The sequence below is a fragment of the Gasterosteus aculeatus genome, chromosome 13 (assembly GCF_964276395.1).
Source record: "Gasterosteus aculeatus chromosome 13, fGasAcu3.hap1.1, whole genome shotgun sequence".
NCBI classification, from domain to species: Eukaryota; Metazoa; Chordata; class Actinopteri; order Perciformes; family Gasterosteidae; genus Gasterosteus; species Gasterosteus aculeatus.
The window spans coordinates 1,453,570-1,469,543 of record NC_135701.1 but is presented as its reverse complement, the minus strand read 5'-3'; the positions used below and the strand labels follow the sequence as shown (position 1 = coordinate 1,469,543).

General features: G+C 49.7%; 2 protein-coding genes across 2 annotated transcripts; one reads left to right on the top strand and one right to left on the bottom strand.

Moving 5' to 3' along the window:
- The first annotated feature begins 1,042 nt into the window (after positions 1–1,042).
- top3b (DNA topoisomerase III beta) lies at positions 1,043–14,494 on the top strand. Its single transcript, XM_040195238.2, has 18 exons — positions 1,043–1,269; positions 5,392–5,523; positions 5,771–5,877; positions 5,967–6,041; positions 6,609–6,805; positions 7,012–7,168; positions 7,258–7,371; positions 7,882–7,972; positions 8,731–8,885; positions 8,966–9,071; positions 9,213–9,359; positions 9,825–9,998; positions 10,246–10,374; positions 10,502–10,651; positions 12,255–12,355; positions 13,208–13,409; positions 13,729–13,916; positions 14,154–14,494. The coding sequence occupies exons 1-18, from the start codon at positions 1,200–1,202 to the stop codon at positions 14,424–14,426; spliced, it is 2,568 nt and encodes an 855-aa protein (XP_040051172.2). The 5' UTR covers positions 1,043–1,199; the 3' UTR covers positions 14,427–14,494.
- LOC144386382 (interleukin-25) lies at positions 3,694–5,153 on the bottom strand. Its single transcript, XM_078087451.1, has 3 exons — positions 5,022–5,153; positions 4,592–4,761; positions 3,694–4,006 (listed from the first exon to the last, which is right to left on the bottom strand). The coding sequence occupies exons 1-3, from the start codon at positions 5,034–5,036 to the stop codon at positions 3,778–3,780; spliced, it is 414 nt and encodes a 137-aa protein (XP_077943577.1). The 5' UTR covers positions 5,037–5,153; the 3' UTR covers positions 3,694–3,777.
- Positions 14,495–15,974: the final 1,480 nt, after the last annotated feature.

The window sequence follows — 15,974 nt, the reverse complement described above, 5'->3', positions numbered from 1 at the left end:
TTGCATTGGGGCGCATCCCTCCGTGGATGTTCCCGATGCCAAGAGTGGATGTAGGCGTGATGGAGGAGAGGAGGGAGTGGGGCAAGGGGGGCGTGAGCGTGTGTGTGGAGAGGTATGTCTGTAAACGGTTTTATGGTTTTGTAAGGGTGTACACTGATGGATCTAAGGTAGTGAATGGGGGTAGAGTGGGTGCAGGAGTGCATGTTCCTGAGTTCAGTGTGAGTATCTGTAAAAGAGTCACTGATAATGTGTCGGTGTATACAGCAGAGATGGTGGCTATGATCATTGGGTTGAGATGGGTGGAGGATGTGACACCATGTAGGGTGCTGATATGTTCAGACTCAGCAGCAGTGTTGAGCAGTGTTATGGATGGTAGGTCTGACAGGGAAGACCTATTGGGAGAAATGATGGGGATATTGCTGGGGTTGGAGAGACAGGGAGTAGAGGTGAGGTTCTGCAGGGTTCCTGCGCATGCTGGAGTGGAGGGTAATGAGGTGGCTGACATGGTGGCAAAGAGTGCTGTAAGGAGGACTGATGGTGTAAGGGTGTCGTTAGGGCGCAGAGAGGTTAAGTCGTTGATACGGGAAGCAGGGATTGCGGAGTGGGAGAGACAGTGGGGTGAAGGTGGTAAAGGGAGGCCCTTCCGGGGTATAAATAGGTCAGTGAGGGAGGTTGGGGGAATGATGGGGTGCAGGAGGGAAGAGGTAGTGTGGAGTAGGTTAAGGGGCACGCTGAGAATGGTGGCAAAACATGACACAGGTTTGTGTGATAGATGTGAGGTGGTGGAAACGGTTGAGCATGTACTGTTTGTCTGTGGGAGGTGTGATAAGGAGAGGGTGGTGTTGTATGGTAGTGTCAGGGAGACTAAGCGGGGCTGGGACTTAGGTGGGGTGCTTGGGGGTGGAAAAGGGAAGGAGGCAGTAATGAAGGCAGCATTTCTTTTTCTTAGGAACACGGGCTTTACAGAAGGATATAGAAGGGAGGCCGTGACCGGCCTCACACTCCAGTGCAGTAGGTGGCGGTATATGCACCTTTAAGTTGGTTGCGTCTGCCAGTAAACAAGAAGAAGAAGAAGAAGAAGGATGCGCGCGCAACTGTCATGGCCGCTCTCGTGGTTTATCGGCGGTGTTAGCTGACCGTTGAATGAGAAGCGGTTACTGGATCGTTCCCGGAGGAGAAGTCGGAGCTCTTACTGGACGATGAGGACTGTCCTCATGGTGGCGGAGAAGCCCTCCTTGGCTCAGTCCATCGCCAAGATCCTCTCTAAAGGTGCGTACCAGCGTCCTGCTGTCCAACTACGGGCGACATCATCTAACGTTCAGTTCAGTTAGCCGCGTGAACGCGTCACGCTAGCGCTCGCGAGCCAACCCAAAACAACAAAGGGCTCTCGGTGATGACGTCAGTAGAGTGACGTCAGAGTAGAGGGGACACGTTGGACTGTTGTTAGTCAACCCAGTTGGTATCGGTCACTCACTGAGGACGAGCTTTACACCGAGTCTGTCTCTCAGTTCCCCCGAGTACGTCTCCCTGTCCCCCTATGTGTCTGCCCCCCTGTGTGTCTGCCCCCTGCCTGTCTGTCCCCCTGCCTGTCTGTCCCCTGCGTGTCTGTCCCCCAGTTTAGTTCAATTCAATCATTTTGATTTTGTATAAACTACAAATTAGCCTAGAGGGCTTTACAGTGTGTACACATGCGATGTCCTCTGTCCCGAAACGCTCCCATCGACACAGGAAACACTCCCCAAACATAAAACCCTTCAAAGGGAAGAAACCTCAGTGAGCAGCGTCTCCTGATGGACAGACCGTAGTCCATCAGGAGACGGGTCCTCATGTGTACATGGATGTGTACAGAATGAACTGCCTGTCTGTCCCCCAGTCCCTCTCCTAGCCTGTCCCCCAGTCCCTCTCCTAGTCCGTCCCACAGTCCCTCTCCTAGTCCGTCCCACAGTCCCTCTCCTAGTCCGTCCCACAGTCCCTCTCCTAGTCCGTCCCACAGTCCCTCTCCTAGTCCGTCCCACAGTCCCTCTCCTAGTCTGTCCCCCAGTTAGTTATTGAGGATGAGCACGATTCATAACGGTGAGAGTAATCATTTGCCTCTTGTTCTCCCTCACTGCGTCGTCCACTCACTCCTCATATGGAATGACAGCATGTTGCTCACCAGATCATCTCACACCACCACTGATGCTCTGTGATCGCAGTCCTACACACGAGCAACGGGAAACGATAGAAGTCATAGAGTTAAATCATTAAAAAGCCAATTTTCCTGTGCATTTACAGTTTAAGTAGTCCAGCATTTTCTATATTTCAACCCTGCTTGCTTTTACTAAAAGTACTTCCACAACGGACATGAACCAAAGAAAAGTCATGTTACAAGTACTTAAGTAAAAGTACGCAAGTATAGATGAGGGGCGAAGTAGGACCACTGAAAGTATAACGATACAAGTGGAGGAAAATGTGCTTCTTAATGGTTTCATTATATTATGTAACCGATGATGAGTAGCATTAAAATGTCTGTAGCCACGTAGATCAGTGTTGGTGCCTCTGTGTTTTGTTCTGGCTGGGACGTCTATACGTTTACATGGTAATGTGCTGAATCTAGCAGAACACAATGTGTTCTTTACTTTAATACGTCTACTATGACGTCATCATATACGTTGGTTGCTTTGTATCTTTCACTGATTACGCTGCATTTTTTATATCAGGGCTTTTATTACTTTGATCTTTTTCTAGTAGCAATTAACTAATCCACATTATTTGTCTTTATTCTAGGGCTTTTACAACTTGTGGCTGTGGTCCTTAGCTTCTCAGTGGGTTTTAGTAGAGCATATTTCCCCTGAAGGAGCCCATGTGTATTGATGTGTACGGATGTGGAGTCGGCTAGCATCAGATAGCCTCTCATACAAACCCAAGAGTTACAGCACCTCATCGTAACAACAGTCAGCATGCTATCTGTCAGCATGCTACATGGCACTGGTGCTATCTGTCAGCATGCTACATGGCACTGGTGCTATCTGTCAGCATGCTACATGGCACTGGTGCTATCTGTCAGCATGCTACATGGCACTGGTGCTATCTGTCAGCATGCTACATGGCACTGGTGCTATCTGTCAGCATGCTACATGGCACTGGTGCTATCTGTCAGCATGCTACATGGCACTGGTGCTATCTGTCAGCATGCTACATGGCACTGGTGCTATCTGTCAGCATGCTACATGGCACTGGTGCTATCTGTCAGCATGCTACATGGCACTGGTGCTATCTGTCAGCATGCTACATGGCACTGGTGCTATCTGTCAGCATGCTACATGGCACTGGTGCTATCTGTCAGCATGCTACATGGCACTGGTGCTATCTGTCAGCATGCTACATGGCACTGGTGCATTGGGGCATCTGTCAGCAGGAGCACTGGTGGTTGCATTAGCTAATTGAAAGGGTGCAGACCACCTCTTTTAGAGCATTAAAACAAATCTAGGTTAAAGGCACCGCAGCTAAAATTCTGATGTCAAGTTTCTCCTTAAAATGTCCTATACGCACTGGACCCCAAGTGATTCCTGCATTGAAATAGTGATAAACCGGTTACCCAAATAATTAGTCCAGTTTACATAAAATGACTGATGAGCTGTCAACAGGCATGTATTGAATATCGGCATTTTCTGATGTCTTCTCGACAACTGTAACAATAAACGTAACAGGTTATTTCTCAGACACAACGTCTTTATTCCATGCACTTTGTTAACAAACACACGGAGCGACTGAGCTGCGTCGCAGCAGCCGTCCTGCTCAGCTGTACCTGGAGACGGCACACATGCACGCTACGGTGACCAGCTCAAACTCCAGGGAGTAGGTGGTCGTCGGGAAGCAGGCGGAGCTCTTCTTGAGCACGGGGATCCTCAGGGTCACGGGGACGGTCTCCAGACCAAATTCGTTGTTGAGTCCCCTGCAGGAGTGGCTGGTGTGGCAGCTGGCCTCATGGAGGACCTGAGGCACGCGATTCAAGTCGATGTTCTCCCTGGTGACACATGAGGTCCCCTTGTTATATTAGTGGGGTAAACGCTGCGAAACATCAACAAAAAGCTCAAAAATGATCAATTATACCCCCGAGTCTCGACCACTATGGAGCCAAATCCAGGTTTGAAAAACAAATGTGAACCTGAAAGTCTAAGTTTTGGTCTTCAACATTGAAAAATACAACAATGTATTCAAAATAAAAATAAGTGCACAAAAATTATTTTCGGGTTGAATATATTTTGACTCAGTTTTATTTTTTTTTAATAAAATATTTTTTTCATTCTTCACTTGTATTTCTTTTGATATTCACGCGATTATATTTTTTGGTTGCAGATTTTATATTTTCAGATATTTTCACTTTCAGATCTTTTTTTTGCGTTTGGATCCACACGAGTGGAAAGTGAAATTATAAGATTTGAATCTGCAAACAAAAAATCTGCAACCAAAAAATAAAATACACCAAATATCAAAAAATACATATAAGTGAAGATTGAAAAAAACCGTTTTATTACAAAAAAGCTCTATAATTGAGTCTCCACTATATTGGTACGCTGGCGTGACTGTGCTGGGTGTGGTGTCCACTCACGCGTAGCTCCAGGGGGCGACGCTGCGCTCGTTGATGCGGCTGGGCAGGTTGACCAGCTGGCTGTAGTAGTCCTGCAGGCTGTACGGACATAAGGACTCGTCCACACACTGGCCCCCCAGGGCCTCCGTCTGCTGCTGGGCCAGCAGGCCGACCAGCAAGAAACGCAGCAGCTGGACGGGGAGAAGCAGCATGACGTTAGTGCGAGTCGGCCACCTGGACATCGTCCTCCTACCGAGGGGTCCACCTGGGACATAAAGAGTCCCCGGCCCCGTGGTTCTAGTGTGTGGGAAGTCCTGCATGGTCAAGCCGCTCGGGCCATGTGACAAACATAATGGGTGTTGGTATTTTACAGCTCTACTTGATAAGTGGTCTACTCTAAGGGTCAGCTAAGTGTGTCCCAGGTCAGTCACCATCAAGGCAGGCTTCTTACCTGGAGCTCTTCCATGGAGACGGTGTGATGGAGCTTCTGCTTTCTCTTCGCTAGCTCACTGTGTCCTTTTCAGTGGATCAGAGACCTGCATCTGGACATGCCTCTATTTATATGTCCTGTCCTGGCCAGCGATGCTGGGGGGGGGGGGGGGGGGGGGGGGCATTAAAGTTTGTCCATGTTCCCGTCATTAGCATTTGGCCTTGAGAGAATCGTTCTCTTCATAGATGACGTCAGTATGTCCTTGTTCCCCCCTCACTTATGAAATAAAGGGACACAGACATTAGTAGTCTAATGTCAGAATATCTACTTTAATGTCATTTACAATATTTGCATATTATTGAGGATAAGGACGAGTGTCTTCTTCCCTCAGGAAACTGTACAAGTCGCAAAGGGCTGAACGGAGCGTGCTCGGTGCACGAGTACGCCGGCAGCTTCCAGGGCCAGAGTGCACGCTTCAAGATGACTTCTGTCTGCGGCCACGTGATGAGTCTGGACTTCATCGGTGGGTATCGTACACTGAAGGCCTTTTCTTTCCCCCAAAGCGCTGTCCAGAATCCAAAAAGCTTAAAAGTCTGTTCCAGGGTATTATTGATCGGCCAGACAATCAATCAATGAGCGCTAACGAGGAGCGGCGTGCACCTCGTCACGCTACTGCCACCCAACATCCTGCTCCTCCAACCTCGTGATGGAGTAATGAATGACCGTGTAGACACTAGAAAAGCAATTTGACTTTCTACCTCTTTTTGCAGGGAAGTACAACAACTGGGACAAAGTGGACCCTGCAGAACTCTTCAGCAAAGCCCCCACAGAAAAGAAGGAGGCCAACCCAAAACTGAACATGGTGAAGTTCCTCCAGGTGAGGTGTGCTTGGGCGCCGCGTCCCGAGCGACCAGCTGCCGGTGGGCGTGTCATGCCTCTAACGCCGCGGCTGCGTGTGCCCGTCAGGTGGAAGGCCGAGGCTGTGACTACGTGGTGCTCTGGCTGGACTGTGACAAGGAAGGCGAGAACATCTGCTTTGAGGTAACTCCCACGTCCCATTCATGGTGTTTATGGACTCTGACACCATTATTCAAAGGGTTTGAAGTTAATTCAATGGCAAACGAACACATTAACACATTAATGGTATTCGGTGAGCTGCCTACAGTGACTCTGAGGTGGCAGTTGTTATTAAAGCGACAGTCTCCGCTCCGTTCCTCAGTAACGTCATTGATTGACGTGATCACATTCTGATCATATTGGCTTCTCAACGCAACTGGGTGGACTGGCCGGCCGGCGTTTCTGGGCTTGCAGTGAGACGAGGAGAAAAGGTGATGTCGGGATCTTCGCCATGAAACCTCGCTGACGTGACGAGCATCAGCCAATCAGCGATGAGATCTCTACAGCGTCTTCGTTTCCCCCCCCGACTTTCACTCCAAATCACTGCTGGAGACTTTCTCGCTAAATCTTTCCAGCCCCTCTTGGTGGCTGTTTAGCGGCAAATGTCGCGACCTGTGTGGTGTCGACGGAGACTTTGCTGGTGTCCGCTGCAGGTCCCGCCCTCAGCGAGTCCGAGCAGAGCGTAACGGCCTGGTTTCCCTCTCCTCACAGGTACTGGATGCCATCCAGCCGGTGATGAACCAGGCGAGCGACCGGGAGCGAACTGTTTACCGAGCCAAGTTCAGCTCCATCACGGACACCGACATCTGGAACGCCATGAACTGCCTCGGAGAGCCCAACCGCAACGAGGCGCTGTCCGTGGATGCCCGTCAGGAGCTGGATCTGCGCATCGGCTGTGCCTTCACCAGGTATCTTTCCACCGGCGCACAGCGCCACCTTGTGCTAGGTGCCCTGCACCAGTCCTCGTGTTGCAGTTGAGATGGTTTTGAATGAGTTGTCATGGTTGGAGGAGAGCGTGTGCTGGTCAGCAGCATTAGTCCGCCCTGCGTGAGGTCACCGCTGACACTGAATAATCAAGATTTCCGCCGTCCTTTGTTGGTCAAATATCTCGCAGGTTCCAGACCAAGTATTTCCAGGGTAAGTACGGCAATCTCGACTCCTCCCTGATCTCATTTGGACCGTGCCAGACGCCGACGCTGGGCTTCTGTGTGGAGCGCCACGACAAGATCCAGTCCTTCAAACCGGAGACTTACTGGGTCCTCCAGGCAAAGGTAGGGCCCCCCCTTTCATTCCCCTTGACACGGGGTCCGATGCTCCTTCCCACCGGGCTACATCGACAGGCCTTTCCCGTGCTGGTCAGGTGTTCAGGGGGAAGGACGGCCCGCTGACACTGGACTGGAACAGGGTGAGGGTCTTCGACAGGGACGTGGGTCAGATGTTCGTCAACATGGCCAAGACATCCAGGGAGGCCCAGGTAAGACTAACCAATGATATTCCATCATGATCCTATTCACAGCAATGTGTCTGAAGTGTGAATGGATTCAGCATCTCAAGCGTTTGTCATGCCTGTAAACCGGTTAGTCAATGCCCTGCATGACGGCAGAGGTGCGTGGGAGCAGCAGCGAAGGAATTAGTTTAGCTTGTAACTGGGATGTAGATACAGACCAGTATGTGTCATACCATTAAAATGGGAGTCAGAGCATACATGTATATTTAAATTCTATAATTATATTTAGATAATGTTAAGACTATGATAACGAATGGATATCAGTTATTTTATAATACGGGTAGATAAAATCCAGCGCTCTGATCAAATCAAACTGTTACATTATTAGACAATAAATTACAGCCTCTTGTACCTTTTATTGCTTCATTATATGTCTGTTCTATTTTTAAGAAGAAGATATTTGTGGGAATACTACACTAATTTGGACTCGCCCAAGTCCTCTGACGTGAAGCTACAGAAATGCCTCCGTCCTTGCAGGTGGAGTCGGTGAGTAAGAAGGAGAAGGCGAAGCAGAGGCCTCAGGCCTTAAACACTGTGGAGATGTTGAGAGTGGCCAGCTCCTCCTTAGGTAACAATCCCTTCCCTTCAGCTCAATGGGGGACCTTATTTTATTGTCCATTTATCAGTTTAATATTTTCCTCCTTGTTTTAAGAAATGAAATATCTGGTAAAATGCTGCTTCCCTGTTTATGGACCTTCCATGATTTTAGCGTGACGTTGTAAAGGTTCATGGGAAGGAGGCAAAGCGAGACTGGATTCTTTGTATGGATCTCTGTTGCTTCCCTACTCGTCTGGGCCACTAAGGACACAAATCTTATAAAACGGTTTAGCTCAATCATTTCCTTTAACAGCTGGACATTATATAAATATTGGAACTGGTTTGTGCATTTATTGGGAACTATTTCCAGCAGTGGATGAATCCACATTTGGAGTTCATCTCTCTGAGCGGGGATTCCTTATGGTTTGCCACCATATGAATTATTGCCCTGTCTTTTAACTTGATCTTCCATTGTGGGCGGGTTGGTGATGAAGTTCCGCGGCCCGATAGTTCCACGCCGACCTCCAGTTGGGAACCACAAAATGCCAAACGTTTGATCTGTTGATAATAGGAAACATGTATTATATTCAGCCGTACTATTTCAAAGTCCAATACATGGAAGTATAGCAGGTCTAGTAGTTTACTAAATCCAAAGGTAATGGACAGGAATTGATATTTTTAAATTGCAAGCTGTCGTTCAAGGTTAAACCCCCCTTTTTTAAAATGATATTTCCAGCGTTTATAGTCTGAAATCCAGGAGAGATGGTGAGATCCTGTTGGATGTTTCAGGTATGGGTCCCCAGCACACCATGCAGATCGCAGAGCGCCTGTACACTCAGGGCTACATCAGCTACCCCCGTACTGAAACAACCCACTACCCAGAGAACTTTGACCTGAAGGGGGCGCTAAAGCAGCAGACCAGCAACCCCATGTGGGCAGAAGAGGTGAGCACCGCCGGGAGACCTGGTGTTGCAGTGGTGACGGCATCCCGGTGGCTGGACGTTGATGTTCTTCTCTCCATCAGGTGAAGGCTCTGCTCTCGACGGGCTTGAACCGGCCCAGGAAAGGAGCGGACGTCGGGGACCATCCACCCATCACTCCCATGCGCTCTGCCTCAGAAGGGGAACTGGGTAAGTCACGTAGTCCAATAACAGAGGGTGCTTGACCCATGTGAGACCAGGGAGCGAGGAACACACCTGTGAAAAGAGTCATTACGCAGTAGACAAGCTGACGGCGGCGCCTCTGACCCCTCCGCCCTCTGCTGGTTACAGGAAGTGACGGATGGCGGCTTTACGACTACATCACGCGGCATTTCATCGCCACCGTCAGTCAGGACTGCAAATACCTGCAGACCACCATTGAGTTCAGCATTGGCCCGGAGGCCTTCTCGTGCAGCGGCAAGACTCTTATATCAGCAGGTAAAGCCCTGTCCTCTCCTCTCCTCTCCTGTCCTCCCCTGTCCTCGCCTGTCCTGTCCTCCCCGGTCTCTCTGAACATTCATGGCTCCAAACAGCAGCAGTTTGAACACAGGTCTGTAATCCCTTAAGAAGCCGCTGCAGCTGCTTTAATTGAACCAGCTCTGTGTGTAGTAACAGGAAGGTAAACTGGAGGAGGTCCTATGAAGTGACTCGCTGATGATTTGTCGTTGTAGTGACCTGTAGTCACAGAGGTTTATACTCAACCTTTTTTCCAAGCAGATACGTACAATATACTTTATTAAAAGCAGCTTGCACATAGTTCTTACACGTGAATGAGTTGTTACCAGGGCCACTGTTTTTGGACACATAACCAGCGTTTTAGCTGGTAAGGATTGAATACATGTTAACAACTAGTGGTCACAACAGAGTAAGGAGGGAAGGTTGAACTGCAGCTCCTCTTCCCAGGGTACACTGCAGTGATGCCGTGGCAGGGCATCCCTCTGGAGGAGGCCATGCCCGTCTGCGAGCGCGGGGACTCTTTCACAGTGGACGAGATCAAGCTGGTGGAGAAGCAGACCTGCCCCCCGGACTTCCTGACCGAGGCGGAACTCATCACCCTCATGGAGAAACATGGCATTGGTACACGTCTGCAATGTAGTTCTAAATGCATCCCCTTCCTATTTGGTCCTGATGGTGCTGGACAGAGAGGAGGCAGCTTGTGTGGTTTGATCTGGCATATATGTTACTTGTATGTTACAGGTACATATATTGGATTATTCAAAGGTGTGCTGACCTTTTATAGTTGCGCGTTGTTGAGCAGTGCGTCTCTAAGCGGATCTGCATGAGGACACTTGTACAGATGTTGCTGTCTGTCCTCCCTCCTCAGGTACCGATGCCAGCATTCCCGTCCACATCAACAACATCTGCCAGAGGAACTATGTGACCGTCGAGAACGGACGCAAGCTGAAGCCGACCAACCTGGGCATTGTCCTGGTCCATGGCTACTACAAGACAGGTCCTCACGCAGCGTCTGCACGGGCTCTGGATGGGTTCATAGCAACATCCCAGCATCCTCTCCGCCCACTGTGTCAACTGATGGTCATGTTTAAATAACCAAACCTGCTCGGCTGTGTGCTTTGCAGATGCAGAGCTTGTGCTGCCCACCATACGTAGCGCTGTGGAGAAGCAGCTCAACCTCATCTCTCTCGGTAAAGCCAACTTCCAGCAGGTCCTGCAGCACACGCTGGACATCTTCAAGAGGAAGTTCCACTACTTTGTGGACTCCATCCCCAGTAAGTTCACAGCAGCTTTCGTCACGTCAACTACGGCTGGAGTGGAAGTGTCAAAAAAATGCCGTCATAACATCTATTTGGTGACCTCTGTGGGGGAACGTCACCGGGTCAGGGAAAGACGGTTAGAGTTGACGAGGAGTGATGAAAAGACACCGCGGCGTTCAGGGGATCGACTCTTCCACTAAGCCACGTAGTTGTGATGGACGTGACGTCAGTCTGCGGCGGCTATAAAGAAGCATCTTGGATGCTTCACGTGTTCAGTGTGAGTCCTGCAGACGACACAAACAACGAGGTTCAAAGTAAACCGAGGCTGCAGCATTAATGAGTGATGCTAACGGTTACTCACGTGATCTGCATTTTTACGCCAGTTCTCGTAAACGGCCAAATAATGCGTCACTATTTAAATCTTACTGCCACAAGGAATTGTGGGACGGAATGATCTCCGTTCCGTTGGTAAAGGATGGTCCAGTGGTTCCTGTTCGCGCTGTCAAAACTGCTCAAAAAGGATGTTCGAATATTCGCTTTAAAAAAAGACAGATATTCAAATATATTTTAATATCTGGTTGCGCATTGACGCGTCAATAACAGGACAAATTTATACTACGAGACATAACTACTTGTATAGCGATTTCAGTTTAACCCTATTTAACAACATATTACCTACATAAAAAAAGGTAAATTAACTAACGGCCACGACCGCAGATCTCTCTCTCTCTCTCTCTCTCTCTCTCTGCGCAGAGCGGTTTAAACGAACGACAACAATGAACAAATGCTGAGTGCTGATCAAGACTTTTGTGCAAGCAGTTAAAGGTCAAAATTCTTGTCCCAAATACGTCAGGCTTCATTCAGTGATTGAATTTGAAGGATTTTAACCAAACAACACAGTGCAATTTCTAAGTAAGCTAATATACAACCTGTTTATAGATAAGAACCATTATACAGTGTAAGTGCTACAGTTAGTGTGTTAGTGGAGGTAGAGTCTGAAGAGGTGTGTCTTTAGTCTGAAGATGTGAAGGCTCTCTGTGGTCCTGATGTCTTCAGAGATCTCCTTCCACCATTTAGGAGCAGGACAGCAAAGAGTGGAGATCTAGTGGAGTGTTTTGCTCTCAGTGAGGAGGAACAAGCAGTTTATCACATGCAGAGCGGAGAGTGCGGGTCGGGGTGTCGGGTTGGACCAGGTCCTGGATGTAAGCTGGACCCCATCCATTCACAGCACGGTACGTGAGCACCATGTTTAGAACTGGATGAGCCACCGGTACCAGTGAAGAGAGCGGAGGAGTGAGGGAGAACTTAGGAAGGTTAAAGACCAGTCAAGCTGCTGCATTCTGGATGAGCTGCAGAGGTGGAATGGAGGTAGCAGGAGACCTGCAGGAGACAGTTACAGTAGTCCAGGAGGGAGACGACAGGAGCCTGAATCAGAACGCACATTGGTAATAGTTCAAATAAACTCCCTTTTGCTCTCTTGCTGCTTTAGGTTTGTAGAAGTGAAGCGAAATCCAGAACCCTTTGTTTACTTACTTAAAGTTTAAAAGAAGACAAACCCCAGCGCCACCCCTTCAGGCGTTGCTTGACTGATTCTGATTGAGCCGCTGTGTGTTTGCAGGCATGGATGAGTTGATGGAGGTCTCCTTCTCCCCCATCGCTGCCTCTGGGAAGCCCCTGTCCCGCTGTGGCAAGTGCCGCCGCTTCATGAAGTACATCCAGGTCAGTGCAGACTACCCATTCAAAGAAAGCACGGCGGGGGGTTCGATTCTCAGCAGTTGTCTGTTTGACTTTGGCCCCTTTCATGAGCGCGACACCTCCTCGTATATGAATATGGGTTCGCGGGGGCTCAGCTCCCCACTTTTACCATCTGCGTTGTGTTTAGTCTCTGGACTCTGATGCCTTGTCTCGCCCACTAGAAGTACTGAAGGTTCTATAAGGGTGCAGTCGGGCGGTCTTGTCCTCCTGTCCGTCTAGGGCAGAGTGGAGGTTAACGTTGAACCCGCTCACGCTGGTATATTCTGTCACTTCCTGTTGCCGTTTGGCCTTCTGCGTTCAGCTTTAAAAAAGAAATAAGAGTTAAAATGTGTTTCTCCGGTTATTGTCTCGTAGGCCTTGAGGGAGGACGCGTGGGTCATGAGGCGGCTGTTTCATCAGAACGTGTGCGTAGTGGCTCGTTGAGGGTTCTGGTGGAATGAAGTCGTCTCCCGGGGCTCGCGTGTTTAAACGTTTCTCCTCATCCGCAGACTTTGTCGTGTGGTTTCTCGTTCTGTATTTGGGTGCTCGTGTCGTGGCGACGGCGCATGACTCCCGCCGCTGGGGGACGTGACAGCCCGGTTGAGGTTGAGCCAAAGAGGAGACCGGTTCGCCAAATCTGACCAATAGTTTCCACAACAGCCTCTTCCACGTGCAGGAGAATGAGACGCCGCGGCGCTCATCCGGGGTCCCCTTCACGTGGTCATGTCTCAGATGGAATGTCTCTCTAGCGGGCGGCGTGAGAATGTTGATTACCTCCCGGGCGGGACGTCCTCTTGTAGTTTCAACCCGTCACGCCGAACGACCCTCTGCTCACAGGCCAAGCCCAGCAGGCTGCACTGTTCCCACTGTGACGAGACCTACAGTCTCCCCCAGAACGGAGCCATCAAGCTGTACAAGGAGCTGCGCTGCCCGCTGGACGAATTTGAGCTGGTGCTGTGGACCTCCGGGCCGCGGGGCAAGAGCTACCCGCTGTGCCCGTACTGCTTCAGCAACCCGCCTTTCAGGGACATGAAGAAAGGTAGGACACCCCGGTGCTCGCACAGCTCACTGCGTCTTGGGAGTTTGTATCAGGAATTATGCAGAAAATGACAATCAAAAACTGAGACTTTTATAAAAAAAATTGCTTTTCTGTTTGTGGCTATTTTCAAAATAAGAGTATATGTACTTTTTCATTTTTCTTATTCTGTCACTTCTCACACCTCTTGCCATAAGCCCAACATTGAGAGGCTAATTCTGAAAATGCTACGCTAATGTCCAATAGGTTCAAAGGACGAGAATCTGGTGTTCAGAACAGACTGCAGCATATAAATCAAGTCCATCTCTGTCTGATTTCCCAGGCATGGGATGCAATGAATGTACCCACCCTTCCTGTCAGCACTCGCTCAACTCCTTGGGCATCGGACAGTGTGTGGAGTGCGATGGTGGGGTTCTGGTGCTGGATCCCACTTCTGGACCAAAATGGAAGATGGCGTGTAACAAATGCAACGTGGTGGTGCACTTCTTTGAACACGCACACAGGGTGCAGGTAAGAATCGCGCCTTGTCCTGAATATATGGCCGGATGTCCCGTGCAGCGTGTAGATCGGCTTTAGCGCCGAGAATAGCAAAGACTGTGTGATCTAAATGAGCAGCTGATCTCTGTGGTCAGTGTCCATTCGGAGGAGCCAGCGCCGAGGCCAGATAGACTAACATGCATGTCCATAGTAACCAAGGAGACGCGCACATGTCGGCTCTCATGTCTGCTCATCCCCCTGTTGATGAAGGTTGCTCAGGAGAGCTGCGATGCCTGCGAGGCCTCTCTGGTGGCCGTGGACTTCAACAAGACTCGCACGCCGCTGCCTGCCGGCGAGACGCAGCACACCGGCTGTGTCTTCTGTGACCCCGTCTTCCAGGACCTGGTGGAGCTCAAACACGCCACCATGAGGTATCGGGGCGGGGGTGCGAGACGAGGAGGACGGGGACGCGGCAGAGGACGCCGAGGCAATCTTAGAAAACCTAAGGACAAAATGGCCGCCTTGGCAGCTTATTTTGTGTAGTGTCTGTTTGAAGTGCATCCTGTAATTTGTGTATTTTATTACACTGGAGTAAACTGTGTTGGAAGATGTCTCGTGTGTTTGTTTTTTGAGGCCTGGAGACTTTTGAAATGTCAAATAATGCAATCGGGAAACGAAGGCCGTCCTCGGTCTGCAGAGCAGAAGACGATGAAGTCTGACGCTCGCAGGTGGGATGTGGAGCACTTTTCTTTCAGAACGCTCCAATAGAATAAAGCTCATTTGGATATTTACACTGAGGCGTGTTGAGAGAAAGACGGTTACTACATACAACTTGAAGGTCTCATAAACGCAAAGCCACAAAATAATGCTCTAATATATTAACAACAGTCATTCTCCTGTCAAGCAATATAGTTCCTTACGGACGCGCAGGGGGGGGGCATGCTGAATGGTTAAACATATACATAAGTAATCGAGGGCAGTTCAGTCAGAACTTCATCGATGTACTAAATGCTAAGTGAGTCGCCACAATACACGTTCTGAATAAATTCAGATAGACCAAAAAAAGCATTTGTCATTTTGAATATTAATCACAAAAGCCAAGGCTGGCGTCAACGGAGTGACTCCCTGTGTTTCTCAGGGGGAGTGAATGCTGGCAAACTGCTTTGGTGGCCCTGAATGTTAAATATTACGGCTCGTTTGAAAGCAGTGGGCACTTTGAGAGGATGTGGGCTCCATCGGAGCAGCCTGATCCAGTACCTGGCTCTAACGTTTCCAATCCGACCTCATTGCCGCTGTGCACCCGTCTGCTTATCCGGCGCCGGGTCACCGGGGCAGTGGGGGCTTAGGAGCGTTTCCCACGCACCCCTCTCCTTGGCAACAGGATCTCTGCTGTAGGTTCGGGGCCTCCTACCAGTTGGACTCACAGGGAGGCGACCAGGAGGCATCCTGACCTCCGCGGTCCCCAAGAAGCAGCTGCTCTACGGCTGCTTGAGCTCCTCCCCCTACCTGTGAGGCTGAGCTGAGACGACCCCACAGCTCCTGACCGCAGGTTCGGAGCCCAGATGGACAAGAAAATCTTTGCGGCAGGAACCGACCACGCTTGCAGAGCTGCTGGCTCCATTTCACGCAATTTCCCCCAAACTCCTTGACTCACCCCCAACACTGAGGGTGCAATCCACCATTTTCTGGCCTCAGACTGAGGTACTGACTCTCCTGCCAACTGCCTCTCACTTGTGCCCCAGTGGGGGCTGAACTGCATTTAGCTCTGCATGACCTGGTCTGTCAATTTTTGTGTGTCTCCTTTGTCAGCTGTCACCATGGTGATCAGGGGCCCTCTGACCTCATATTTGTCGTTTACTAAAAGAACGATTGTTTTTTACAAGCGGATGGATCATGGGTGCCATCTCCTTGTAAGACCAGTGTGAAAGGTGCGGCCTACAGCCCCACTGGAGCCTCGGTCTCCACACGCCTGCATGGATTTCATGTCCGTCATGTTGCATGTCGTGACAGGTATATGCAGCATTGCGAGGGATCATTTCTTTCAACATCAGCCAATTCAAGGTCTTTTTTAAATGTTTTCGATTAGTAAGA